The sequence below is a fragment of the Planococcus citri genome, chromosome 3 (assembly GCF_950023065.1).
Source record: "Planococcus citri chromosome 3, ihPlaCitr1.1, whole genome shotgun sequence".
Lineage (NCBI taxonomy): Eukaryota > Metazoa > Arthropoda > Insecta > Hemiptera > Pseudococcidae > Planococcus > Planococcus citri.
Genome location: NC_088679.1, coordinates 10,489,392 through 10,516,878, shown reverse-complemented (window position 1 = coordinate 10,516,878; position 27,487 = coordinate 10,489,392). Strand labels below are relative to the sequence as shown.

At 33.5% G+C, this 27,487-nt stretch overlaps 1 protein-coding gene across 1 annotated transcript; it reads right to left on the bottom strand.

Moving 5' to 3' along the window:
- Nucleotides 1–1,431: 1,431 nt before the first annotated feature.
- On the bottom strand, nucleotides 1,432–3,524 carry LOC135840698 (dynein axonemal heavy chain 3-like). Its single transcript, XM_065357347.1, has 5 exons — nucleotides 3,369–3,524; nucleotides 2,484–3,274; nucleotides 2,166–2,404; nucleotides 1,914–2,094; nucleotides 1,432–1,826 (listed from the first exon to the last, which is right to left on the bottom strand). Exons 2-5 carry the CDS (start codon nucleotides 2,721–2,723, stop codon nucleotides 1,596–1,598), a joined length of 891 nt encoding a protein of 296 aa, XP_065213419.1. The 5' UTR covers nucleotides 2,724–3,274; nucleotides 3,369–3,524; the 3' UTR covers nucleotides 1,432–1,595.
- Nucleotides 3,525–27,487: the final 23,963 nt, after the last annotated feature.

Genomic DNA, 27,487 nt, shown 5'->3' with positions numbered 1-27,487 from the left:
GAATAATTCGCGAACGAATTGATTTGTTCAACTAATTTTTAATGAATCATTCAGGAACGAATTGAATAATTTTAGGTGAATCATTCGTCATTCGTGAACAAATCGATTTGTATAAGTGACTTGTTCGCGAACGAATCGATTCATTCAAATAATTATTAGTGAATCATTCGCGAACGAATTGAATAATTTTTGGCGAAGAAGAAGTTTGTAAGAACAAATCGAATAATTTTTGGTGAATCATTCACGAACGAATTAAATAATTCTTGGTGAATCATTCGCGAACGAATTGATTCGTATAAGTGACTCATTCGCAAACGTATCGATTCATTCTATTAATTTTCGGTAAGTCATTCACGAACGAATTGAATAATTTTTGCTGAATCATTCGCGAACGAATTGAATAATTTTTTGGTGAATTATTCGCGAACGAATTGAATAATTTTTGGTGAATCATTCGCAAACGAATTGAATAATTTTTGGTGAATCATTCGCAAATGAATTGAATAATTTTTGATGAATCATTCGCGAACGAATTGATTTGTTCAACTAATTTTTAATGAATCATTCAGGAACGAATTGAATAATTTTAGCCCTTAGGTGAATCATTCGTCATTCGTGGACAAATTGATTTGTATAAGTGACTTGTTCGCGAACGAATCGATTCATTCAATTAATTATTAGTGAATCATTCGCGAACGGATTGAATAATTTTTGGTGAATCATTCACGAATGAATTAAATAATTCTTGGTGAATCATTCGCGAACGAATTGATCCGTATAAGTGACTCATTCGCAAACGTATCGATTCATTCAATTAATTTTCGGTAAGTCATTCGCGAACGAATTGAACAATTTTTGGTGAGTCAATCGCGAACAAATTGAATATTTTTTTGGTGAATGGTGAATCATTCGCGAATGAGTTGAATAATTTTTTATTTTTGGTAAAACTTTCATTCGCATGCGAATTGAATAATTCTTGGTGAATGGTGAATCATTTCATTCGTCATTTGTGAACGAATTGATTTGTATAAGTGACTTGTTCGCGAACGAATCGATTCATTAAATTAATTTTTAGTGAATCATTCAGAAACGAATTGAATAATTCTTGGTGAATGGTGAATCATTTCATTCGTCATTTGTGAACGAATTGATTTGTATAAGTGACTTGTTCGCGAACGAATTTTTAGTGAATCATTCGCGAAGAATTGAATAATTTTTGGCGAAGAAGAAATCGAATAATTTTTGGTGAAAGGTGAATCATTCACGAATAAATTGAATAGGTAATTTTTGGCGAATCATTCGCGAACGAATTGATTCGTATAAGCGACTCGTTCGCAAACGTATCGATTCATTCAATTAATTTTTGGATCAAAATCGGTTCAACCAATCCTGAAAAATGATTAATTTTTAATGAATTTGGTGCCAAGTCATCCCATGAAAATTTCCTTGTCTGCGATTACACTCGAAATGAATAGGACCCTTTTCACGTTACAGGATCCGGCAAAAAAAAATTGTAGAAAAATAATCAGAATAAAAAATTTTAAATGACTGGACTAAAAGGCGTTTCCGTAACTTGGGTAGTCTACTCGTCCATCTCATATAATACTGTGAATATTTTGCAAAGTACAATTACCTACCTGGCTAAGTTGGCATATTTGAAGCGAGAACCCATTATTAGATAAATGTTTTTCCAGTACTCCGCTAAATATACTCGACGCGATGGTTTCGTTCAACGGCTTCGAAGGAATAATATTAACATGATGTACGAACCGAAGAAATAAGCTTTTAGCTCGATTCGTAGGCGGAGCCATTGCACCGGTGAATAGCTACGAGGTGAGATGCATAATTCAATAACACAAGTACATAATATAAAAATTATACAAAATGCACAACATAGGCAAAATGAAGCTTACGAAATCTATCAGTTCGACTCGACACGCTTCTTTCGAATCGTACCAAAATTTACGTTCCAATAATTGTCGTAATAATTCGACGATGTTCTCGGTACTTTCAGAATTCACTGATCTTTCGAAATCGTCAAAAGCTAGTATGATTTTCTTACCCATCGATGGACCGTAGACTCCTTTACGTCGTCTGAAATGAACGAGGTGTATAGTTTGCATGATCTGAAACACGAAGGCGAAGGCGTGTTAGGTTACGCTTACCTGTCTATCTTGGACATAATCATTTCTTGAACGTTTTCAGCCGATGTGTAATGCGATAAGTTGATAATGTTGGAGATGTATTTATCTGTTGGCAGGTGAGATAGGTAATGCAACATTGTGGCTGTTTTACCGTTCCCCGGAGGACCAAGTATTAAGGACGGTTGTTGATCTTGGAACCATAATTTCAAAAAGTACATTTGCATCGCGTTATCAGATGTGTAAATGAATAAATCGTCAATCTGAGAACAAAAATGAGAGGTACCTACTACGAAACTGACGAGGAAGAAGGTAAATTAGTAGATATTAATTAGAACTCACTTTTGTTGTCGCCATCGAACTAGTTTCTATCGAATTTATCCACGGGATCCAAATCCCAGACGATTTCTTATCACAGACCCAATCGAAGACTGTGTTTTTATCGGGAAATAATTGATTCTTGGCTAATTTAAATTTACCTGGTACCGGGTATTTTTCAATTTGACCGGCTAACAAGTTGCGATAGAATGTATTGAATAATATTTTCGATTCGTCTGATTGAATGATTGAAATCATAAACATGAAACGTCTTTAATGCGAAATTGATTGGCATACATTCAAATTACGCAAACATATACATTAGTAGACATTTATTTACATGATATATTGCCAGCGAAAGCCCAAACCGTGCAAAACAATAAGACGCATTGAATCCATAATAAACTGGACGACGAATCGTTTTGACTTTCAAGCATGCAAATCATCATTTTAGTAAAATTCTGCACAATAAAACCGTACCATTGCAATAAAAACAACAGCTTACTTTATAAAATAATGTAAATGTACCTAGTACCTACATTAAACATGTAATTTTCCGACACAATGATTACTTGCTCAGCGTGATCGGTTAAAAATTCCAAAACAGCGGGAATAATCCATTCGATAATGTCACGCAGAGTATCTAAATGATCTTGCGATAACTTCTTCTCCAAAATGGTTGTAAATTTACCAAAAAGACTCTTCCAGTTGATCATTCGTGTCTCAAAATTCACTATTACGCAGTTGCATAAAATCGACGGTGAAATGTAATCCAACGAATCGGTTTCGAAGATTAGGTTCATTTGTTTGTTCATCTAAGTATAATGTTAAAGAAAGAATTTAGTTTGATTTTAAAAAAAAAAAGGTACAAATATAAAATTACTTGAATAGTGTAGGTACTATACGTACTGGGATAATTTCGCCGGAAACGAGGCATAATTTTTTATTCTCGTCTAAAACTGTAGTCAATCTATCAATCCAAACGTGATCTATGGAGCCGTCAAATATTATCCATTTCGGTGAAGCTACCGTGCTCTCGGCGTATTCCTGATATGACTTGGATAATATACCTAATAAATTATAATTAATTCGATGATTTAATTCCGTTTGATGGCCTATATTATTTTTAAAAGATTTGAAATATAATCGATCTGCAGTTTTACCATCCGACCATTCGCCTGTTTTTGTATCCAAATGACCGTATAATTGCTCTATGTTCATTGATTTTTGATTGATTACGCAATATTGGACTTTTTCTTTGTTGAGATTTTTCATCAGTTCCATTAAAATCTGAAAATCAATCGAATTTAAAATCATTTTTAGCACAATGTTAAATCGTCGAAGGAAAAGGCTTCGTTGGCGATTTCTGTAAAAAGGGATCTTTTTATGAAACAGACGAAGCTGGACATAAAGAGCATGCCAAAGCAGATCTCCAGACAAAATTCCAGATGCCGAAGTATATTTTTTGATTTTTGGCGAATTTTCAAAAATCAAACTTGGGTCAAAAGTACCTAGGTATGAAAAAAAATCTAAAATTTTAACCAAATCAACCTAGAAAGCTGAAGCCCTATTTTTCGACCCTCGAAATCGATTGGAAACGGGTTCGAGTTTTTTTTAAGTAGTTCTGGAGCCTCCAGAAAATTTATAAAGTTTTCCACAAAATTTTACCCGCTGAAATTGGGAAGCTGAAATTGACTGAATATCTCATTTCAACGTTCTGAGTCTATTGAAGGGCGTTACAAGCCGTTCTGGAGTCTCCAGCCATCTTTTGGAAATTATGGACTATCAAAAAATCAAAATGTCATCAAATTGGACTACCAAGCTCACATTTGGTAGGTATCTATTTCTAATCTGCCCCTCCCCATCGATTGAAAACTGTTTCGAACGGTTTTGAGCAGTTCTGGAGCCTCCAGCAGATTTTTGAAAATTGATATTTCCACAAAATTTAAACACTAGCAGGTAAGTAAGTCAAGATGACCCTTTTAATGTTTTTTTTTTTTTTTTTTTTTTTTTGAAATTCTGGATTTTTATAAATATTGCTGGAGTCTCCAGTACAGCTTGAAACTACCTCCCATCAACTAATATCGGAATCTCTCGAGGTGTACGCCTCTAAATTGAATGAAACCATGATTTTTGGAGAGAGAATGATCTGAAACCCCCGAAACCAAAATTTCATCTGCTCGAATTAATTTTTCGATTTTTGATTTACTTAAAATTTACCATTTTTGACAATTTATGTTTTTTTTGAAAAAAAAATTTTTCAATAAAAGTGATGAAAAGTGAGTAGTCCTCCTACTCCATCGAACCAAATTTGACCATTTCTATCCATTCTGGAGCCTCCAGCGTCATTTTAGATTTCTCCAAAATTTCGAAATTTCTCCAGAAGGCGTGGCAATTGACTTCTGTTTGCGGTCTGGAGAAATTTTGAAATTGTGAAGAAATCGAAAGTCGTGCTGAAGGCTTCAGAATGGTTTGAAATGATGAAATTTGGATTTGGGAAGGCAGGAAGGGGCTGGTTATTACGCCAACAAATTTTCTTTCAAATAAAAAATTTTTAATGTTTTGGATTTATATTTATTTTTGGTCTATAAGTAAATATGACGGTCAAAAGCACTCGAACTGGAAAATTGACTCCAATAAAGACTATAATGTTGTAAATATGTAGGTCGAGAATATAAGCCACAACTTTATTTTTAGCTGCCCGAATTAATTTCCACACTTTCTGGTGATATCAAAAAGTGCCCTGGAAGCTCCATGGAATAGCTCGATATGGAAAAATTCGATTTGGTAGAGTTGATAATAATGGAGGACTACTTTTCATCATTTTTGCTAAATCAACATGATATATTTTTAAAAAACATTAAATCGCCAAAAAATTTCATACTTTTAATTTTGAAAAAGTAGTCAAAAATCGAAAAATGTTATAGAAGGGTTCAGACCTTGCTCTTTTTAAGCATCTCAGCCCTTTTCAAATCGAAGGTGAGCATCTTGAAATGGTATAAATTAAATTTTAGCTTTCAGTTTCCACTTCATCGGGTGAAATTTTGTGGAAATTTCAACTTTGAAATATCTGCGTCATGCTCCAAAACGGCTCGAAACGGTTCGAAATTGTTTTAAATTGATTCCGGGGGGGGGGGGGGTAAGTAGGTACATAAACGTATTGAATTTCAGATTTTTTTCCCATTTTTGCCCTAATTGATTTTTTAAATTTCGCTAAAAATCGAAAAATGCATATCAGCACTTTGGATTTTGCCTGGTGATGTATTTTTGTAGGTTCAAAAATTTTTCTGGTAGTAAATGAATATATATAGTCGAAGGATACGTCCTTGGTCAGATGAGATACTGCAGTTTGAATAAGAAACCTTGAACTGATCGAAAAATTAAATAAAAATTATAACACATGTTTAAAAAATTGCAACTTAAACGTATACCTAATTTTTTAATAATGCCTTGATTTTTTCAGATATGCAATCTGTTCATTTCGCAGTGGAAAATCGTAAACAAAAAATTTTGTGTCGAGTCTCGATGTTTTGATCGATAAAGGAATGAATTAGAACACCTTCATTCAGAGTTCCTGCTCTTGTTCATCAGTTCTCACTTTTGATTTGATAAATTACTCATTAACTGTTACTCAAGTCGGTTAGTAATGGTTTCTTATTCGTATTTTAGTTAAAATCTCCTTTAATTTCTTACGTACGTATTATCACTTATTATAGTAAAGTGTCGTGTTCATGGTATAATCGCGAGTTCCCGACCACGTTTAAACATTCTACAATTGTGTGAAAAATGACCACGATTAATTTACTGTTACGCTGCAGGCCTGTACCTACCTACGAATAGTGTATCAGGTAAGAGAAGAGACATGCAACGTATTTTCGATCGTAGACTTACATAGGTATATGCAATTAATATGTACAATAGAGTTGAATACTTGAACGGCTCAAGAATTGAAATTTTTTCAACGAATTCATGGAATAGAGAGGATGCGAATAAGGTTATTTAGGTGTTGAAGTACATGTTAACTGTTTAGGTTAAACGAGACCGACCAGACGCCAACATGATCTATGTATATGTACCTGTGGCTGTTCTTTTATAATGCGCGAATCAACACCTGGCTTTTCGTAGTACTTACACTTACTACTTATTGTCGTACCTGTACGAAATTATTACTACTGGTTTATGTGCATTAAATTTTCATACTTATACTATCGTTACAGAGGTACCTACTACCTACATAGACATACGTTTACCTTACTTATTTGAAAATTGGAGGGGTAAACTTGAAGTTATGTTTACGTTGTTCTGTATTAATAGGTATGTGCAAAAACTTACTTGGTATGCTTTTGTTTTGCCGGAAAATGATTCACCCAGTAGAATGATCCCCTGATGTAATTGTATAGCTTCGTACAGTTCGAGTACTTTTTTCACATACGAGTCATCGGAAACAAGATTACTGGATTCCAACAGCTTCTTGATTTCGTCATAAAGTTCGGATTTATTCTCGATTGAGTATTGATCGATTGCAAAGGTTTCGCGTAGTATGTTATTTAATATTTTCCGGTGCTGGAAACAGAATTACAAATTATTGTATGATTAGTTTGAGTTTTGTGAAGAACGTGATACATCACCAGTCCACATTTTTGGTGCTGAAGGGAATTGTTGATTTTTTGGTAAATTTTTGAAAATCTTGATGCGTTAAAAATTGAGAAAAAAATCAAAATCACATCAAACTGTCGTAGAAAGCTGAAGTTTAGTATGGTGCCTATTGTCGAATCCACGAATCGATTGGAAACGGTTTCAAACAGTTTTGAGCAATTCTGAAGTCTCCAGCTGATTTTCAAAAATCAAAATTCCAACAAAATTTTATCTAATGAAATTATTTTGGAAGCTAAAATTCTTTTTTTACCTTAATTTCAACATGCTGCGTCGATTAGGAGTAGTCTTAAGCTGTTCTGGCGCCTCCAGTCATATTTTGGAAATTCCAGATTTTCAAAATATACTTAGTGTTGTGAAAACCATTCATATTATCTTTAGCACGGTGATTTTAGGCCATTTGTTGAGTTTCCAGTAATTTTTTGGAAATTGCAGTTTTCCAAAAAGTAATATAGAAACTGCCGAAATGAACCTTGGTGACCTTTTTGAAAATCTGTGGCTTCTAAAAATGTGGCTGGAGGCTCCAGAACGACTTCAAACCACTTTCAATCAACCCATAGTCTTGAATTACTTATTGGTGTTTTGAAAGTTGAGTTTTTAAAATTCACGAGGTAAAATTTTTTGGAAATTTCAAGTTTTCAAAAATCTGCTAGAGGCTGTAGAACTGCTCTAAACAGTTCGAAAAAGTTTTTAATCGATGGGGAAGGGAGGATTGAAAATAGGGCACCTGCCAAATCTCAGATGCCAAATCTCAGATTTGTTGTTGAATTTGATGAAATGTTGATTTTTTTTTCTTCACTTTTGACCCTTAGATTTTTAGAAATTTGTCAAAATTGAAAAGTGCTCTTCCAAGGTATCTATACAAGGTCATCAATAAAGTCATGAAAAAGTCATCTTGGATTGTAGGTCATCATTGTCATCAATATTATCTATATCATCAAAAAGTCATCCTTTTGACTGAAAATCAAACGCAATTACAAACGATTCAAATATTCTGAAAATTGAATAATATTTTGTCAAAAATGCAGAATGTGGGTGTTTTAAAAATTATTATCGAATTGACTTTTTAGTTGCTAAAAGTTATTTATACTTACCGTAAATTGGTGAAAAAATTAGAAAAATCAAGCAAAATTTTGCAAAATATTGCTTAAAAATTAGTTGAAATTCCATAAAAACTGTTTGAAATGGCTGAAAAATTGACGAAACCTTGTATAAATTGAGCAAAATAATTCATTTTGGCCTCTCGTCTCTTCCGTTTCCCTTCTCTCTCTCTTTTTATTTTATGGTTGAATATGGGGAGCATAAACGTTCTTGCATACCCCCACCACCTCAACGTGCCATGCCACGCGACGCTTGTATGAGGGGGGTACCCTCCTCTAATAGTCGGGGGCCCGCATAAGGATCAATTGCACCCCCTGCCGATCCTCCGGGACAACTTTTTTCTTAAAAGGGGGTCCTAAGGAAGATTTCTAGCCCTTGTCCTGAAAAAAAACATGGCCCTACTCACAAAATGGCTGCAATTTTGATTGACTGGTCAGCCAAAATCGCAGATTTTGCGTTTCAACATAGGACTTGCTCGTAATTTTTTAAACCTTACAAAAATAGATCGAAAGAGCAGGCAAAAATTTATCATCTGACAAAATTTCAAGTGCTCGAATGTCTATTTTGATTTTTGGTGAATTTTTAAAAATCAAATTGAGGCCAAAAAATGAGGGAAAAAATCAAAATCTTACCAAGTTGACCTAGAAAGCTGAAATTTGGGATATATCCCATTTTTGACCTGCCAAATCGACTGGAAACGGTTTCAGATCGTTTAGAGTAGTTCTGGAGCCTCCAGCAGATTTTTGAAACTTGAAATTCCCACAAAATTTTATCAAATGGAGTTGGAAAGACGAAATTTATTCTGCAAACTAATTTCAATGCGCTACAAAGTCGACTGCAGGTGGATTTCAAGTCGTTTTAGAGTCGCCAGCGACTTTTTGAAAATTACTGGAGCCTCCAGTAGATTTCTGAAACTTGAAATTTTCACAAAATTTCATCAAATGGAGATGAAAAGCGGAAATTTACTCTGCACTCCAATTTTACCACTTTCTGAAGACGACTTCAAGTGGGCTCAAGTCATTTTGGAGCCTCCAGCGACTTTTTGAAAATTACTGGAGCCTCCAGTAGATTTCTGAAACTTGAAATTTTCACAAAATTTCATCAAATGGAGATGAAAAGCGGAAATTTACTCTGCACTCCAATTTTACCACTTTCTGAAGACGACTTCAAGTGGGTTCAAGTCATTTTGGAGCCTTCAGCGACTTTTTGAAAATTCCTGGAGTCTCCAGCAGATTTTTGAAACTTAAAATTTTTCACAAAATTTCATCAAATGGACATGAAAAGCGGAAATTTACATTTCAAGTTTCAAAAATCTCCTGTAGACTTCAGGAAATCTCCAAAAGGCGCTGGAGGCTCCAAAACGACTTGAATCCACCTGAAGTCGTCTTCAGAGAGTGCTAAAATTGGAGTGCAGAGTAAATTTCCGCTTTTCATCCCCATTTTGACGAAATTTTAAGTTTCAGAAATCTACTGGAGGCTCCAGTAATTTTCAAAAAGTCGCTGGAGACTCCAAAACGACTTGAAATCCACCAATAGTCGACTTTGTAGCGTATTGAAATTAGTTTGCAGAATAAATTTCGTCTTTCCAACTCCATTTGATAAAATTTTGAGGGAGTTTCATCTTTCAAAAATCTGCTGGATGCTCCAGAACTACTCTACACGGTCTGATACAATTTCCAATCGGTTTGGCAAGTCGGAAATAGGGTACATTTCAAATTTTAGCCTTCTAGGCCAATTTGGTAAGATTTTGATTTTTTCCTTCATTTTTGGCCTAAATTTGATTTTCAAAAATTCACCAAAAATCAAAAAAGGCACTTAAGCACATGTTTGCTTGCTCTTTCGATCTAATTTTGTAAGGTTTAAAATTTTTTTGTGCAAGTCCTAAAAATCTGCGATTTCGGCTGGTTAGTCAATCAAAATGGCCGCCATTTTGTCAGTAGGACCATGTTTTTTTTTTTGAGGACAAGGGCTGGAATGTTCCTTAGGGCTCCTCTTTTAAGGAAAAATTTGTCCTGGAGGATCGGCGGGGTGGGGGGGGGTGCAATTGATCCTTATCCGCCCGCCCCCCCCCCCCGACTATTAGGGTAAAATAATCAGATAACGATATATGTACAATGAAATTGTATAAATAAACGCTTACTTCCTCTTTGAATTTTGAAAAGTACACGAATCTCAAAGCGGAGAAAATAACGCGTTCCTCCGTCCATTCGGTGGTATTTTTTAAATATTCGGCATGCTTCAGGACCCTCTTGATGATTCTCAAATCGGATCTATAATGATATTCGAACGATAACAGCTCGTTGGCCACGTTATGAATTTGTAAAATTTTTCCGCTCCATCTACACGTACATAGAAAGGTGAAGAAAAAAGGTTAGAAGCACGTTGCGTTAATAATTTATCGTCTCATCTTATTCACGCAGTTTTATGTGTAGGAAATGGTTAAAAATAATAAAATGTACAAAAACACCTTAACTTATAATACAAAAACGGTCAATCACCTCGGTCTCGACTCGACGCTATATAGTGTTGCGAATAACCCGAGGCCTTAATAAATGTGTAGTGTACCACGCACATGTATGTAGAACTCATAATAATCCATTAATAAGTTTTATAGTAGAACCTTATAGCAGTCTAATTTTATTACCTATGGTAGCCTCTCATCTCTCTACAATGTATCTACATGTATAAAGAAGATGAATCGCGTAGGCATTATGTTCAATATGTATACTTACCTAGGTACTTACTATAGAGTCGAGAGAGTCGTCGGTCGTTTCCATAAAAAAAAAAAGGATACTTTACCTTTGATTACCAGCTACCTGCGGTATTTGCTAAATCGTTGATTTAAAACATTATGTAGAAATACATTAATCTTTGGTTTACCTTACCTGGTCGATTCTTTGAACCCGAATGACACGAGAATTCTTTCAACAAGGTGCGAGTAATTTTGCATCGGTATGATAATGGGACGGAGAACTTTTCGCAAATTATCCGGTATATTTTTATTGAAATTTTCGCTGCGGAATATAAAAAAAAAATACATTTAGACGAGGCTATAGGAAGTGAATACTAATTATAGAAATGCATACATACTTAGACCTACCTACCTGCATCATACCCACGCATTTTGTAAGTAGGTGTACCTTACATATCTATCTGTTGATGAAAATGCACTACTCGTAGTACATACAAGTGTAAATACTTACGGTTGTATAAATGTAAAAGTTATGTTACACGTTGTATTCAAAGGTATTTCCACTCCGTCGAATTTAAAACGTGTTTTTTTCTCTCGTATCGCTAAATGTATGGAACGTACTTCTTCAGCTGCTATTGACAACTGTTCGCATTTCATTCGGTCAATATTATCGAAACATAACCAAGCCCCCATTTGCATACAACCCTATGTATAAAAAAATGAATGAAATTGAGAAATGGTCGTATTGTCGATGACCTTTCTACATCCATATCTCACCTTTAAAAAAGTACTGATGGTTTTGTATCCGATATTTTCGCAGCATCTGAAGCTGCAGTAAGGTTTTGCAACCGCTTTGGAAAAATCTTTACATATTTCCGTCTTGCCTATACCAGAGGGCCCCATCAAGCACACGAACAGAGATTGTTCCAACGAACAAGACATAAGCTTGTAGCAACGTTCTGTCTCGGGTGTCATTATCAGTCTTGTAACATTTCCTAAGTATTCGTAACCGTACGTTAGAGTTGTCCGAAGAACACGAATGCAGGTTGTTTGTTCTTCGTTGTAATATCTGATCTGTTTTATCCATCCGAAGCTGCCCGGATCGTATATGTTTTCTTTTAACAGGCTTTTCGTGATGTCGACCACTGCAGATGAGAAGGTGCACGGACGCCTTGAGAAAAACATATCGTATCGCGATTGAGAAAGACGTGGTTTAATCGAACAGAACACTTACCGTATGAAATTAAGGCGATCAGGGTGTTCACGGTGCCTCGATGTCTGGCGATGAGGTCGCTGTCGCAGAGACGGATTAGTTCGGAGAGTATTTCTTGGAATTTGCTGTGGCATTTCTGTTGGCAAAAAAATTAACGCGTAGCTTGACTTTTGAAGAGTGTGATGGATTGGTGAGATTATGATTGGTTGACATTTTTGGGTTAAAGTGTGATTTTGTGGGACCATGTTTTATTCATGGTGGCTTGAAAATAATTTGATTGCAGACAAGAGAACTGTTTTTTTTTGCGTTGGAGCTTTTAAAGCCGAAATAGACGCATCAGTTGTGACAAAATTCAAAGTTCGTCACCTATACGGGAATTAGGTCAGTTTGGAAAAGTCAGGGAAAAGTTAAAGGAATTTTGTAATTTTCACGCAAAATCCATGGAATTTTGAAAAAAAAACGATTACAGTGGAGTCTCGATAACTCAAACTCCGTTAACTCGAAAACTCCGATAACTCGACGCAAAGTCTGTTTCCCTTCAACTCTCCATAAGACTCAATGTAATAGTATATTACATGACAGAAGCGGAAAGTTAATCGCGTTACTGTCCAATCCTGTCGCGTATACTATTTTAATTTCATAAGAGAGGAAAATAAATGCTGAAATTTTAAAAAATGGCTGATTTTGAATTTGTAAACATGTGCGGAAAACAGTTATTTTCCTCCATAGATGCGTTAAAGACGTATTTTCCAACCATAAAACTGTCCAGGAAACTACTCATTTTCCAATCATATGAAATTAAAATTCACTTCTTTACCTTGAAGTAAAAAGTCCAAAAACTCCAATAACTCATAGTAAAATTTTTGAAAAAGACAAGAAAAACCTCTGTAAGTTGAACATTGCTAACGTTTTGCCTCTATAACTCAAATTTCTAGTTGAAAACACTTGTAAATTCGAATCTCATTGATACAAAATACTTTCAAATTCACATATCAGTTATCTTCAATGGTACCTATTGTATGTACAATCTCATTCCATACTCCATACTTAATCTTATTGACTAGGTATAATACGTGTTTCCATTTCATTCTAGTAAAAAAAAAAAACACTCATCTAATTCAAAACTTCGCTAACTTGAAATATACCAAAATTAACCTCCATAACTCGAACTCCGATAACTCAAAAACTCTGATAACTCGAAGTCAACTCCTTCTCCCTTCAGATTCGAGTTATCGAGACTCCACTGTAATTGTAAATTTTGGATAAGGGCCTGAGATAAAAGGAAAAGGGAAAACTTTAATTGAACGACAGAAAAATCCCACGACGAAATCGTGTTTTTGAACGACAGGGATTTAACGACAGTTTTGGTCATTAAAACGACAGCATTGAACGACAGACCTTGAACGAGTAGCATAGAAAATTCACGCCACGAAAACGGGAATGCACGATGAACATGGGAAAGCCCGACAAAATTATTTCAATTGCCCAATACCCCAAATTTTTGTCCTCTCGTTTGAATTAGTGTACATGAATGGAGCAGTATTTGTGAATAATGAATGGTACGCTTGTTTCAATAAGTGATATCTTCTACTTGCATGAATTGTGTCCCTTTTTCGAGTGAGGTGGCCATCTCACTACCAATTTGGACGAAGTCATATCAATGGGCCGTTAACAATGTCCCCATTGTAGAAGATAGCTGCACTTCCGAAGGTCAACTTTTCTTTGTTGCTTCCTCCTCGGCGAAAAAATCGATTTCAGACCGCAAAGTAGCGAGGTATAAACGAAAGTAGGTATGAATCATGGAAAACATTCGACGAAATGAAAAGGATGATGTACGACAATCAAACTGCACTTGCCCGTTTTTCGCCAAGAACACGTTGTGCAAACATACGTTGGGGATGCAAAATATGACTTGATAAGGTATCAGTGCCAATAGAAGCCAAAAATGTGCCTCTAAGGCAGAAAAGAAAGAGGGGTAGGCCAAGCAAGGCTAAAAAGGCACTCCTCATCTAATCATTCATACCTACTTACTGTTCTTTATGTTATGTTATGTACGTTGATATCTTTAATTCTTTAATAATTAATCGTTTTTAGAAATTTGATTTTGTGAATAAATTCGTCACTATTATCATTATGTGGTCGTTCATTTCCTAAAGTCGTCGATGCATTTCATTCTATTTATCGGGCATATACTAGCGTTCATTTGATTTTTTTGGCGTGCACTTCAATTTTTGTTGTCGTGCGATTGTTGAAAACTGTTTCCGTCGTTAAAAAAGTGGTTTTGGAACGTTAGCATCTGTCGTTCAAAGATTTAATCTGTCGTGCCGATAAATGGAACCCAAAGGAAAATATCATTTTTTACTTCTAGAAACACAAATTTCTGAGAGCTTTTGCCTTTGCTTCGTCTTGTTCACTGAAAGAAATGATTTTCAAAACGCTTAATTCAGTCCCGATAATTGATGTAATGGTTACTGCACAGTACAGTAATTTTCAAATTACCTCATTTTGATGCAATGATTACATAGTTTAAATCAGAGAATGCATCAAATAATGGAATGAGTACATCACCAGGGTGGCTATTACCGAAATATTTTTGCCTCCGCAATCGCTGTAATTGACGTAATAAGCGTTGCAAATTATTGGCATTATCTTGAAAAAAATAAATTTTAATTGTTAATTGGGCTTTTATAAACATTATTGTTACTCAAATATTAAAATAACACACATTACGCTCAACATGGTTGCTTTCTATTGATGCAAACGACGCAATATTTTACGTTCATTGCGTTGGATTACGTCGATTGCGGAGGCAAGAATATTTCGGTAATAGCCGCCCAGGATGGATTTATTATATCACCAAGTTTCTCTGTATGACAATGTAGTGAGTACTGTTATCGCAGTACTCAGTACATTGTTTTTGTAAATCAATGCATCAATAACTGGTAAGCATTCCCATCCCATTCCCAAACAGTGATAAACCTATAAATACTTAGAGGACCTGAATCAAATATTCTACTCGCAGCCATGTCTTTAAGTGCAGGTAGTTAGGAATGAAAGGTTGCGGGTTCGAGTCCGCATTAGGTAGGAAAATTTTCATAAGGGAATTGGGTCTTGAAAAATTTGTTGTAGTGAGAATTATCTAGATGTGCGGAGAAACTTGAAATTGATAGTGCCTAATGCCCCCCCCCCACATTTTAAATATTGTTGAATAAAGACGATGGAGGGCAATTGTAACTTTAAGCTTTCATTTCACAGCCGAATATTTTTCATTTGCTAGGCATTTTTCTTATCATCAAAATTCAAAATACAACAAAACATCCAGCTTATACTTTGCAGCCGACTATTTCTCCTTCTAACTACTCATTTGGTTTGAAAATGAAAAAGAAAGCAATTGAGAGTATGTACCTACTTCTAAGTATATAGGTAAATAAATTGAGAAAGTAAGTAAACCAGAAAAAAAAAACCAGAAAGAATGAAGAAAATTAATATGGACATTTGAAAGATTGAAAACGAAAATAAAAAGTAAGGTAAAAGTCATGAAACAAAGAACGAAAAGTTATGGTAAACAAATGCATAAGGAATAAAAAAAAAAGAAACACATTGATGAATTAAACAAAATCTAAATTGAAACTGCATCAATCTTGAAAAAACTGAATGAACGGAAAGAAATCAGATCAAATTAAAATCAAAACCAGGAAACAATTGTAAGAAAAGAAAATGTGAAAACAAAAACGTAGTCAACTTTTTATAAAGAAACTCAATCGTTAAAAAACAAAAAAAGAAATGAAGGAAATTAAAATATTTGAAAATTAAAATGAAAGCTGAGAAAAAAATGTATTGAAGTGAGATAAAACTAATATGGTTGAAAAGGAATAAAAATGAATTCATGATGAATAAATGAAAAAATGAGCAAAAAATAAAACAATAAAAAATGATAACAGAAAAGTTATGGGAATTTGATAAATCCAATAAAAAAATGAGATATATGAAAAAGGAATGAAGAAGAATAAATGTTAAAAATTGATGAATAAAAACAAGAAAAAATGATGATGATGATGATGAATGTAAAAACAATTGGAGAAAAAAATTGAAAGATATCAAAACAAAAAAAAACTAAAATTGAATGAAAAACAAAATTGAAAGTGAAACATGAAAAAAAGAAAAAATTATAATAATAAATGTGAATTTAAACAAAGAAAATTGAAGGACATCTAAATAAGGAAAAACTGAAATTGAATTGAAAACTGAAACTAAAAATGGAAACCTTGAGATGAAGGATTTTTTACATTGGAGGAAACCGTTGCCAGTTCATCAACAATTTTGAACTTTCAGGTTCAACTTTTTTGAGGGGGAGGGTTGCGAGCCAGACACCCTAGTTACTGTTTATTTCTTTCAGTGTTTTCTTTTCTTTTTCAAGAACGAGATGAAAATTTCTAGATACATAATGAAAATCAAGTTTTTAGTTTTGATGCCAAAAAATGAACTCCTCACAAAAAACCATCGTTTTTATGCCTCTTGGAATACAAATTTATACGAGCTTTCGCCCTAGCTTGGGCCTGTTCTGTTTTTTTTTTCAAAATCAACTTTCTTCAAAAAAAAAAAAAAAAAAAAAAAAAAAACTAGACAGTGCAGCTGTAACAGTGTGTGTAGCTTGATTTGTTAGGCCTATTGTTACCTACAATTGAAAGCACAACAACACCGAAAACTTGAAAGCACAAAACAATACCAAATAGCAGAGTGCAATATCTATCAAAAGCACATTCCGATATAGAAAGCATAACTCAAATTTTATGCAAAAAGCGATATGCTAGAAAGCGCAATGCAATACTTACCAAAAGCACTATAGGGGAAACTGAAAGCTTGAAGGCACATCGCGATATCAAAAGCTCAAAAGCACTATTTGAAACCAAAAAGCTCCAAAGCACAACGTAATATCTATAGCAATACATGAAAGCAAAAAGTTTGAAAGCACGTGATATAAAAAGCACCACAAGCAACCAAAAGCTCTAGAGCAGAATGGTATATCAAAAGCTCTATGTGAAACAAAAGCTAAGCATGACACAGTTTTGAAAGCACTGCGCAAAAATCAAAGCTCAAAAGCACAATGTGATATAAAAAGCACTATGCAAAACTGAAAGCTCAAAAGCACAACGCAATTTCAGAAGCACGACGCAATATTGAAAACACTATGCGATATCAATAGCTTGAAAGCACTACACGATTACCAAAGCACAACGTGATATCAAAAGCACTATGCAAAAATGAAAGCTCAAAAGCACAATGCGATTACAAAAGCACTATGCAAAAACAAATGCTCGAAAGCACTGCGCGACATGAAAAGCACTATGCAAAATTGAAAGCTTGAAAGCACCGTGTAATATCAAATGCACTATACAAAAACAAAAGCTTAAAAGCACAATGCGATTACAAAAGCACTACGCAAAAATGAAACCTTGAAAGCACAATGCGATATTGAAAACACTATGCAAAAACACAAGCTTGAAAGCACAATGCGATTTATTTCGGTGTTTCGGATTCTATGTATGTAGCTCAATGCAAAGCAACATAGTCTCAGAGCCACTGCCTAAAATGTCTGAAAAACTGGTCAAAAGTTGGTGAAAATCGTTAGAAATGATTTGAAAATTGGTTAGGAAAATCATCAAAATGACGTAAAATTGTGAAGAACATAGCTACAAATAGTGATTCTAAAAGTAGCAGTTTTCTGCTGTTTAAGAATTCATTAGGTAATAATAAATTTTAAAAAAATATGGGAAATGAAAAAAATTGTCCAAAAAATTAAAAAATTGTCCCACGAACTCGAATAGGTACTTCTTTTGTTATCAAACGACTCGTGAAATAAAACAACAAATCAAAGGAAAATGAATCGAAATCGTTGCTGGAAGGGAGTTGTAAAATTATATGAGCAATGTAACCCGATCATGGCTGATGCCATGTGTTCAATTAAGTACAGTAAAACCAAAAAAAAAAAAAATATCGTAAAAATCACAAAAAATTGACAAAATAAAAATTAGAAAAATCGAATAGAAAAATCATAGAAATATCTTGAAAATCTTACCTCATCTCTGCGTATTTTTTCAAATATAAATGCATTTAAAAAAAAAAGATTAAATTGTTCAAAACTACTTATAACGCAAAACATTATATTCACGATAAAAACAACCGAATTTATACATTCCTGTCCGTACAACTGTAAGTATTCCGATGAAGTAATTTCGGTTATCCTTTGACTGCTTTATATAAGGATTTTGAAACATATTTTTCGCAAAGGTAGGAGTTACGAATGACGCATTTTGTATTTTTTGTAGGTATATTTCCACAACAACGAAAACCAATGGTATGCTCAGTGACATATTTGTTGGTGACAGGTGACAGATTAGGATGGAAAATACAGATTTCAATTTCTGTAAGTTGTCATTGCCTTGCCCACATGAGTGTATAGATGTGAAAATACGTAAGCGATTTTCAAAATCTCTCAAAATAGGTCATAAAAATTTTCCTTCTGCTATTGAATTGTGAATCCTCCGAATACACTTTTGCGAATGGAAAAGCGTCGATTTGTTTCCAAATCTTCAAAGTACATTTTCACCAAATCGTATTACATATATAAATGTACAAAAATGGACAAAGGTTCAGTTTTTTTTTTTTTTGCAAAACTAGCAGAGAAGAAAAGATTTTGCGTTTTTTGCTCAAACTTTCCCGAAAAACGTGTTTTTATTTTTTCAAATCAAAATTGCCAAGAAAAATCTGTTTTTTTGTCAGAATTATCAAAATGGCTGGTTATTTTCTATTAAAATTACCTATCTACTAAAAAGTTTTGTTTTGGTCAAATCATTTTTTTCAACAAAATTACAAAAAAATCTTACTTTTTTGACCAAAATTGCAATAAAATAGAAAATTAACCATGAATAATTTTTTTTTTGGAAATGAATATTATCACTAATCGTAACCGTTTTCGGTTTTCTGAGATCAAAATGAACTGTATGGTCTAACCATGTAACCATAACCGAAACAATTTCCGAAAAAACTGGTTAGAAATCAAAAAAAAATTGAAAAGTGCTAGTTTTCTTCTTCTTTTCATCTGTGATATTATAATGTGATTTGTAGTGATTTGAAATTCGAATTGAAAAAATGATTGAAAGATAGAATGAAAAAATGTGAGCAACAAGTTTGAAAAATTTGATACTATGTTGCATCGTACTAATTGAACTGCTCGTATTAAAGCTCAATTTTGAATGATATTTTAGTGATAAGAGGTAATAAAGAATTCCTGAAGAGATCATAAAAAACACTTTTATGGTAAACTAATGATCAAAATGTGTAAGAAAATACCTAAACTACCTACCTAAACCTAACTCATTCAAGGCTAAGAAGGCACAGAGGCGACATTATAATTTTTCTTAAAAGGGGGAATTCAGAATGATGAAATACACAACATTTTTTACATTTTATTTGAATTCAAGGTGCTATTTATGACGAGAGGAGTTCGCGACAAAATTTAGCAATGAAAAAGGAGAAGATCTGAACATGAAAAAACGCCGCATTATTATAAAAAATATCAAGAAAATAATCATCAAATCTGCAAAATTTGCAATTTTTGGAGGATACCGAGGGGAAGCTGCGTACAATCCAATATAATTATTTTCTCAAACTATGAAGTTCATACTACTACATAGAAAATTTTCAAGTAACAGTATTAAAAATTTTTAAATAAGATCTTTTCTTGCAAAAACATGACAGGTAAATCAGAGAACTTTATTGTGCATTTTCTGTGTTTCAAAACCTTACTTTTGAAAAGTTTCCATTATTTTATGATTACCTACCTTATTAATGATTTTTATTCTAAAATGATTTTGTGGCCGTGGGTTAAAATTGCAGATGTTTATCAAAAAAAGGTAGGGTAAAAGATAGGTTACTTACCCGAGTTTCAAGCGAAAAATAATTTCCTGGGGTCATGAGAGTCTATTTTACTCAAAAGAGACCTTTTAGAGACGACGGAACTCAAAATTTTGAAATTTTAAAAATTTTTCTTTGAATTGTATTGAGAGGCCCACCGCAACCCGAATTTTTCGAAAATGGAAAAAATAAAAAATAGGGAATTATTTTCTTACCAAAGGACATCACTTTGTGGGTGGGGAGGAGGAAAGACCAAAAATAACTAATTTCAGGACATCCCACATAATATACGAATTTCAGCTATTCTGGGGGGGGGCTAAAATCGCCATGAGAGTCTTTTTTAATCAAAAAAGAAAGAGGCCTTTTAGAGATGATGTGGAACTCAAAATTTTTCTTTGAATTAGGTTTTTTTTCAAATTTTTAAAAATTGAGGGGCCCACCGCAGTCCGAATTTTTCGAAAATGGAAAAAATAAAAAATAAAAAATAGGGAATTATTTTTTCAACCGAGGTCACCACTTTAGGGGGTGGGAGCGGAAAAAATCGCACTTTTTTTTGCCATGTAGTTAAGGACCATCCTACTGCCTGCGTAGTACGTACCTATATCTGTTTTAGATTCGAATGACGCGCGGACGTGGCCAATTATAGAATTTTCTATTTTTTAAAAAAATATTCCCCAGTCAAGTACATAAAAATGTGCAAAAAATAGTATATTTCAAGTTTCCAATGACGTCATATTACAATTAAGTACCTACTGCATCTCACAATGTGCGCCTACTGCAGCCTAAATTAAATTTTTGACAGTGCAGTAAAATCGTCTGTTTCTGATTTTGCCAGGACTGCCTATGTACCTACATAATATCTATTTTAGATTCAAATGACGTGGCCATGCAATTATAGAATTTTCTATTTTTTGAAAAATATTCCCCGTCACGTGCATAGAAATGTGAAAAAAATAATATACATTTTCGAGTTTCCAAAGATGTCATACGAATATTATTGCCCACAGCATTTCACAACGTGAGCCTACTGACCCGAATTAAATTTCCGACAGTGCAGTAAACTCGTCTACAAATACATATGTACATACGAGTATTTTTCCATGTTTCTGATTTTACCAGGACACATTTCATTTTTCAGCTGATTTAATATGCGTAAATTACCTATACCTACATCCCTACGTGGGCCTAATACTTACGCACGGTTTCGACGATTATTTTTTTTCTTTCGTAAGGTTGAAAGATTCAATTTTGAATAACTTTTACTGTAGCCTATTCCGGAAAAATTCCCACCCGAGTGATTAATGATTCGAAATTATTAAAGAAATTTGAAAACTTGCTGGAAGCTTCGACTTCAAGTTCAAATTCCGTTCCAGACGATACCATTGTCGAAAAAAACGCTCGTTTTGTAGGTGTCCTTCTTTGAAAATTTGATTTTTTTCTGAAATTTGATACAAATTATACGAAAGTTTATTTTTGGCCTTTGCAGAGTAATTTGAAGTTTCTTTTTTCCAAAATAATTTTTCCATTATTTTACTCTGAATTTTGATATTTTATCTACTTGGATATTCTCGTGAATTTTTGATTAAAATTTTCCCTTGAGCTTGTGTGATTTTATTGCTCAAATACTAGTCGGGATTCCTCCTTATTTCAGTTTGATGGCTTTTTTTATAATTTTATGATTTTTTTTTCGCTGATTTGGCGAATTTTCTTTTGAGTTTTTGTAGATTTTTCTCTATTCTGATGGGTATGATTTTTTTGAATTTTCGCGAGTTCTCTTTTTTCAAGTTTTTTGATGATTTTCTCGGAACTTTCATTTTTTTTTCTCTTTTCAAATTTTGGCGAAGTTTCTCCAGTTTTGACAGACTTTTTTAACTTCTGAATTTTCCTTATTCTATACGGTTTTGTTCTAAATTTTGGTCATGTTTTTGCCTAAATTTTGACTGCATTTTCATTATTTTAATAGTTTTTTTGAGTTCTGTGTTTTAGAAAAACAAGTGATTTTTTTGCTCACATTTTTGTGGAATAGTGATTTTTTTTCTTCCAAAATCATGATTTCTTTTTTTATATTTTTTTTTCGTGAAGGGAGGGAAGCTTCTTCAAGATTTGATGACTGTTTTTTTTATTTTCACCTTTTTTGGTGGATTTTTCTGCATCTTGATAGGTATCATTCATTCGTTAATCCTCCCCTGTCTCTTTTTCTCCACCCTTCCAGTTATGAGGCAAGGTCCTTCAAATTTTCTCTCTCTTTGAACAATTTTTTTTTTCAAGTATGAATTATTTTTCTTATGTTGAATCCTCTTGAGTTTTGCTAGACGTTTTTCGATGATTTTTCTTATAAATTTTTTGATTCATTTCCGAATTTATACCTAATTTTAATTCTCGTGAATTCTGTTCTCTGTTCTGAATTCTTAATGACTTTTGCTGAACTGAATTTTCGAGAGTTTTCCATTTTAATAATTTTGTTTTGACTTTTATTGATTCGTTTTTCTGCTAAAATAAAATCCTTGTTCTTAATTTCGGCGAAACCTTTTTTTTTGAATTTTTGAGATTTTTCATAAAATTTTTTCATAATTTAGCCCCAAATTTTAGTAATTGTTGTGGAATTTTACTGTTTACAGATTTTTCTCGAGTTTTTGTGAGTTTTTTTTGGACTTTTGGGACTTGATAGTTTTATTTAGAATTTGTTTATGATTTCTTGATTTTTTTCAAGTTTTATTCTTTTGAATTCTCGTAGATTTATTTTCCAAATTTTTGGCCAATTTTCACCGAATTTTGGGAAATTCTCAAAAAAAGTTTAAATTTCTGTACTAAAATTTTTCGAAAATGAAAACCTTTTTTTGAATTTTTTTCAAAAGGGACTTGATTCTAGGCATACCCAGGACCCCAAAAATGACTTCAGGCCCAAGTCATCTTCAATAGGGGCGGGGGGAGGGGCTTAAAAAAATTGGTGTCACACGTTGAAAAAAAGGCTGTTTACTACTTTTGGGTAGGTATACTTAGGTATAACTGGAGCAGTTATTAGTAGCTTTAGCTCACAAAAAGTTCGTCAAGTAGGTACCAGCTACATTTTAATGGGAGTATTCAAACATGATAAGGTAGGTACTTTCCTTTGCGGTGGACAAAAAAATGATGATTGCCACGACAAAATACCAAAATGTATGTACTATCCACGACGTAAGAAAAAAAGAACTAAAATTTGTTTTACTGGTAATAGAATCAATAATTTTTCAATTTTCAAAGTTGTGGTCATCAAGTATACTTACTATTTGAATATTTTCTTTTCTTTTCCAAGAAAAACAAGCCATCAGCTATTCGCTGATTGCAAGAGAGTTTTTGCATTTACATTTTGCTTATTGGGTGATCTAAATTCTAATGCTGTATGCTCTTGAATAGTTCTTCAACAAATCTTGATGGTATGATCAATATAATCTCACCTCAGACATACACAAAATATCGTAATTTATTTTATTTTGAAAAATTATCAATTTTTCTGAATTTACCCTTTCAATTCTTGTATAGATACTGAGAAAGATACCCGATTTTTATAAAATTAAATTCATAATCTTTGGAATTTTGCTACACGAAATATCGTTATACATATTTTATTTTGGAAAATTACAATCTTCACCGATTCGATTTGTTTTTCGTTGTTGAAAAAAAAATGAAAGTAACCCGCCAAAGTTATATCTACAATTTCAGTTTTGTGTTATTACATACTTCCTCACCGTTTTATCTTCATTTTCATCTATAGTATAAAGCTACAAGCAAAAAACGAGCAAAAAAGTTCAGCAGGCTCTCATTCAGCCCCAATTACACCTAGGAAGCTAATTTTTTTTTTAATAGAAAGCTCTCGACGAGTACTTGATGCGAAAACTATAGCGAGGTCCAAATTTTGATTTTTAGGGCCCCAAATTTAGGGAAAGAGACCCTAAAATCAATTTAAAAAAATTTTGGAAATACGTTTTCTTCCAAATTGCATTTTGAACCGAATCCCAAAATTTGAATCGATTTGGTCTCATACAGGGGGAGATATGACCCAAAAACCAATTTTTGGGTCCCCTCCTCTAAATTTATGAAAACTGGACCGATTTTGCTCATTTTTGTTTTAAAATCTTCCTTATAACGTGTAGATATGTTATAAAACATTTTGAATTCAAAATTTTTTAGTTTAAGCATGTAAAATTAAAAATCAAAAAAACATTATTTTGAACAATTTCAACTTTGAACTTCAAATTTCTCGGCCGAATATTTCTAATTTGCTAAGCATTTTATTTATTATCAAAATAATAGTAAACAAAAAAAACTTATAATCCTCAGCGAGTATTTCTGTTTTTAATTATTAATTTTGCTTAGTAAGTTGTAAGGAAAGGGATTTGGGGTCAAGATTGAAAAAGCGAGTTCTGAGAGAGAAAAGGGCGAGGGAAGGGGGGTTTGGGGGCGCAGCCCCCAAGAGCGAGTTTCAAGGGCGAAGCCCGAGGAATGAGTACGGGGGTTGGGCCGCGAAGCGGCCAGGGGGCGGAGCCCCCTAGTATCAATATAGATCTACAATAAAGTTTGAAATCGGAATTTAGAAACAAATAAACGTAGCTAATTATTTTTGCATATTGCTTAGCATTTTAAAAATCTACATGATGACGACGATGACGACGACCATGAAAAAGTGGTTACAATAGAGTTTTTTTGCGCTTCGCGCAAAAACTCTAAAAATGTCTCTTTTAAACGTTAGAATGATAAGCCACGGCAATGGATCTGAAAAATGGTAATCTGTACAATTTTTACAGATTACCATTCGGGGAACGGGTTACTGTATTTGATTGATGGTTGTGAAATGGGCACTGTACTGCTAACACTGAAACAATACAGTGTAGCCATTTCACCTCAAAAAAAGTCGAATAGGAGAGCAAGGAAAAAATAAACAAAAATTGGCCACGGCGATGGACAAAAAACTGGTTACATCACTTTATGACCTCGGTTTCAGAGTATAAGTATCATTCCAAAAATTTATATCAGTTCTGTCATTTACTCTCATATCATATAATAATATGTACCATTTTTTTTTTCTGAAAAAGTGATAGTGTAATTCATTTTTGAAGATGAAGTTGAAAAATTTAAGTGGTTACAGGCCACGACGATGGAGTTTTCAGGGTTTGGGGGGGACTTGACCCATAGTGGAGGGGGGTTGGGGGTTGTTAAACTATATGCACGTGATGCCCGAGTTGGTATCTATAACATTGAAAAAAATTTCAATTGTCAATAGTATTCAAGTAAACCACCTGTTACATGATTTTAAAACTTTTTTTGAGAATTACCCTTTTCGTGTTTTCTCTTGTGTCTAAATTTTTGTGAAGTTTTCGCAATTTTATCGTTAAATTTTGTGAGTTTTTTTTTCAATTTTTGCGATGTTTTTTCTCAAGTTTTAGTTGACGGCCAACACTGCTTTTTACCTTAATTTTCTCGGTGGAGTTTTTCTACTTCTAAATTCTAAAATCGAATTTTTATTCTATAAGCCTCGTGATTTTTTTCAACTTTTTAAATTTTGACAAAACTCTGGTTTTTGGTTCATTCTGAATTTCGCTCTTGAGTTTTATTCTTAGGGACTATGATTTTGATTTATTAAAAAAACATCATAACAAGGTTTTTCAACATTATTTCTTGATAATTTTTTTTCTAACCAGATCTTGATCTTTGCTCTGATTCCTTTTTTGGTCATTTTCTCTCAATTTCAATCATTTTGTCGCCTTTTTGCCCAATTTTGTTTAATCGCGTTTTGACGGTTTTGATGGAGGTTTTTTTTTTCTTTTTGAAGCAAGGTACATTTTTTTGTATTCGAATTTTTAAAATAATTTTCACAAATCACTTTTTTTCCAAATTTGGACTGCAATCTTCTCCCCTCCCCTCCCCTCCCCTCCCCTCCCCTCCCCCGCCCGTTCCTGTTGATTTTAATAAGTTTCCCGTTCTATGTAAAATAATTCTTCTTATTTATGGAATTTTGTTTACAAATTATTGTTTATTAGTTATTACCTATTTCTCAACACTCGAATAATTTTTTTTTTTATCAAATCCTCGCTCATGTCAACATTTCTGCTATTTTACAATTTGATTCTTTGAAATGATTTTGAATAAAAGATTAAATTTCGTTCCTCCCTGTTTCGGTAGACTTCCCCTCTTCTTTCAATTTTGCAATTTTTTCAGTAGTTTAACACATTTTTCGAGTATGTTTTTGGAATCCAATATTTTTTTCATGCTTTCTTTTTACATTGTGATCTATGAGTAGTTTATACTTTTGAAATGTTAATAATTATCTGTTTCGAGTTTTCGCTAGTTTTTTTTTTTTTTTTTTGAAATGCGGTTTTATTCGAATTTTGATGTTTTATTTCTGTGTTTTTTGAAAAAACTGCTATCGAAATTTTCGTTACGTTTTTTTTTTTTTTTGTAATCTTTGGTTGCCACTTTTTTTGGTTACTGTTTGGTTACTTTCTCCGGCTTTTTTGGTTACTAAAGTTACTTTTTTTAAAAAAATTTGAGTACAATCTCTGTACCTATAAAAAGTTGAAAAATTCTTACATTCAGTTCGTCAGTTTTCATCGCATTTTCAACTTCTGTAGTCCAGTTGATGTATAAAGCACAATATGATACCATCGCTGGCCATTGAAATATCCACGTTTCCAAAGGAGTCGTCGTATAGGACCTGACTGCTTTACTGTTTATATCGCATAAGGATTGAATCATGGAGTCTTCAAGCTGGTCCAACCATCTTTCCACGATACCCTACCGCATTAAAAAACGAATTAGGTAGTTGTTTAGGAGGTAGATATCGTGAGGTTTTTATGAAATATCTCGCGAAGATTAATACTTTGGCTTCTGCCGGACTTATGGCGCTGTTAAGTGGTACGTTCTCTCCTTTATCCGAGATTATGCCTATTATATCGTAATTTTCTGTTATGTCGAGAGAATCTATACCTTCGAAACATTTCAAATGAGATTGTATGTGCGAATAGTCTTTACTCTCGGATAGGATTTCCAATAATTCTCTATTTGATAAGAAGAAGAATCTGCGGTCAGATCGACAAATATTTATTTATTAATTTATCGAAACGACTTTCATGTATTTATTTTGGAAAAGAATTTGAAACGGTACTTGCCTCGGAAACACCAGCCTTTTTTTCTCTAGATAATTATTTAGGCCTTTTTTAATACTTTCCAATATGGAATTACAGTCTTTCAATGTGTTCATTATGTTGGGGTATTCGATAACTACCAGAATATTTGGGTTTTTGGTTGTGTAAGCTGTGATTTCACCCCATATTTTGTTGACTTTGTTGAAACTTTCGGATTCGTCGGGCATCTGACGCATTATATCTTCCGAGCAGAATAAAGGCTCTAGATATAACCACGTGTTCTGGACCTGAGAGTGAAATAGATTATTTAAAATGTAGTTAGGTATTGATTGAGTAT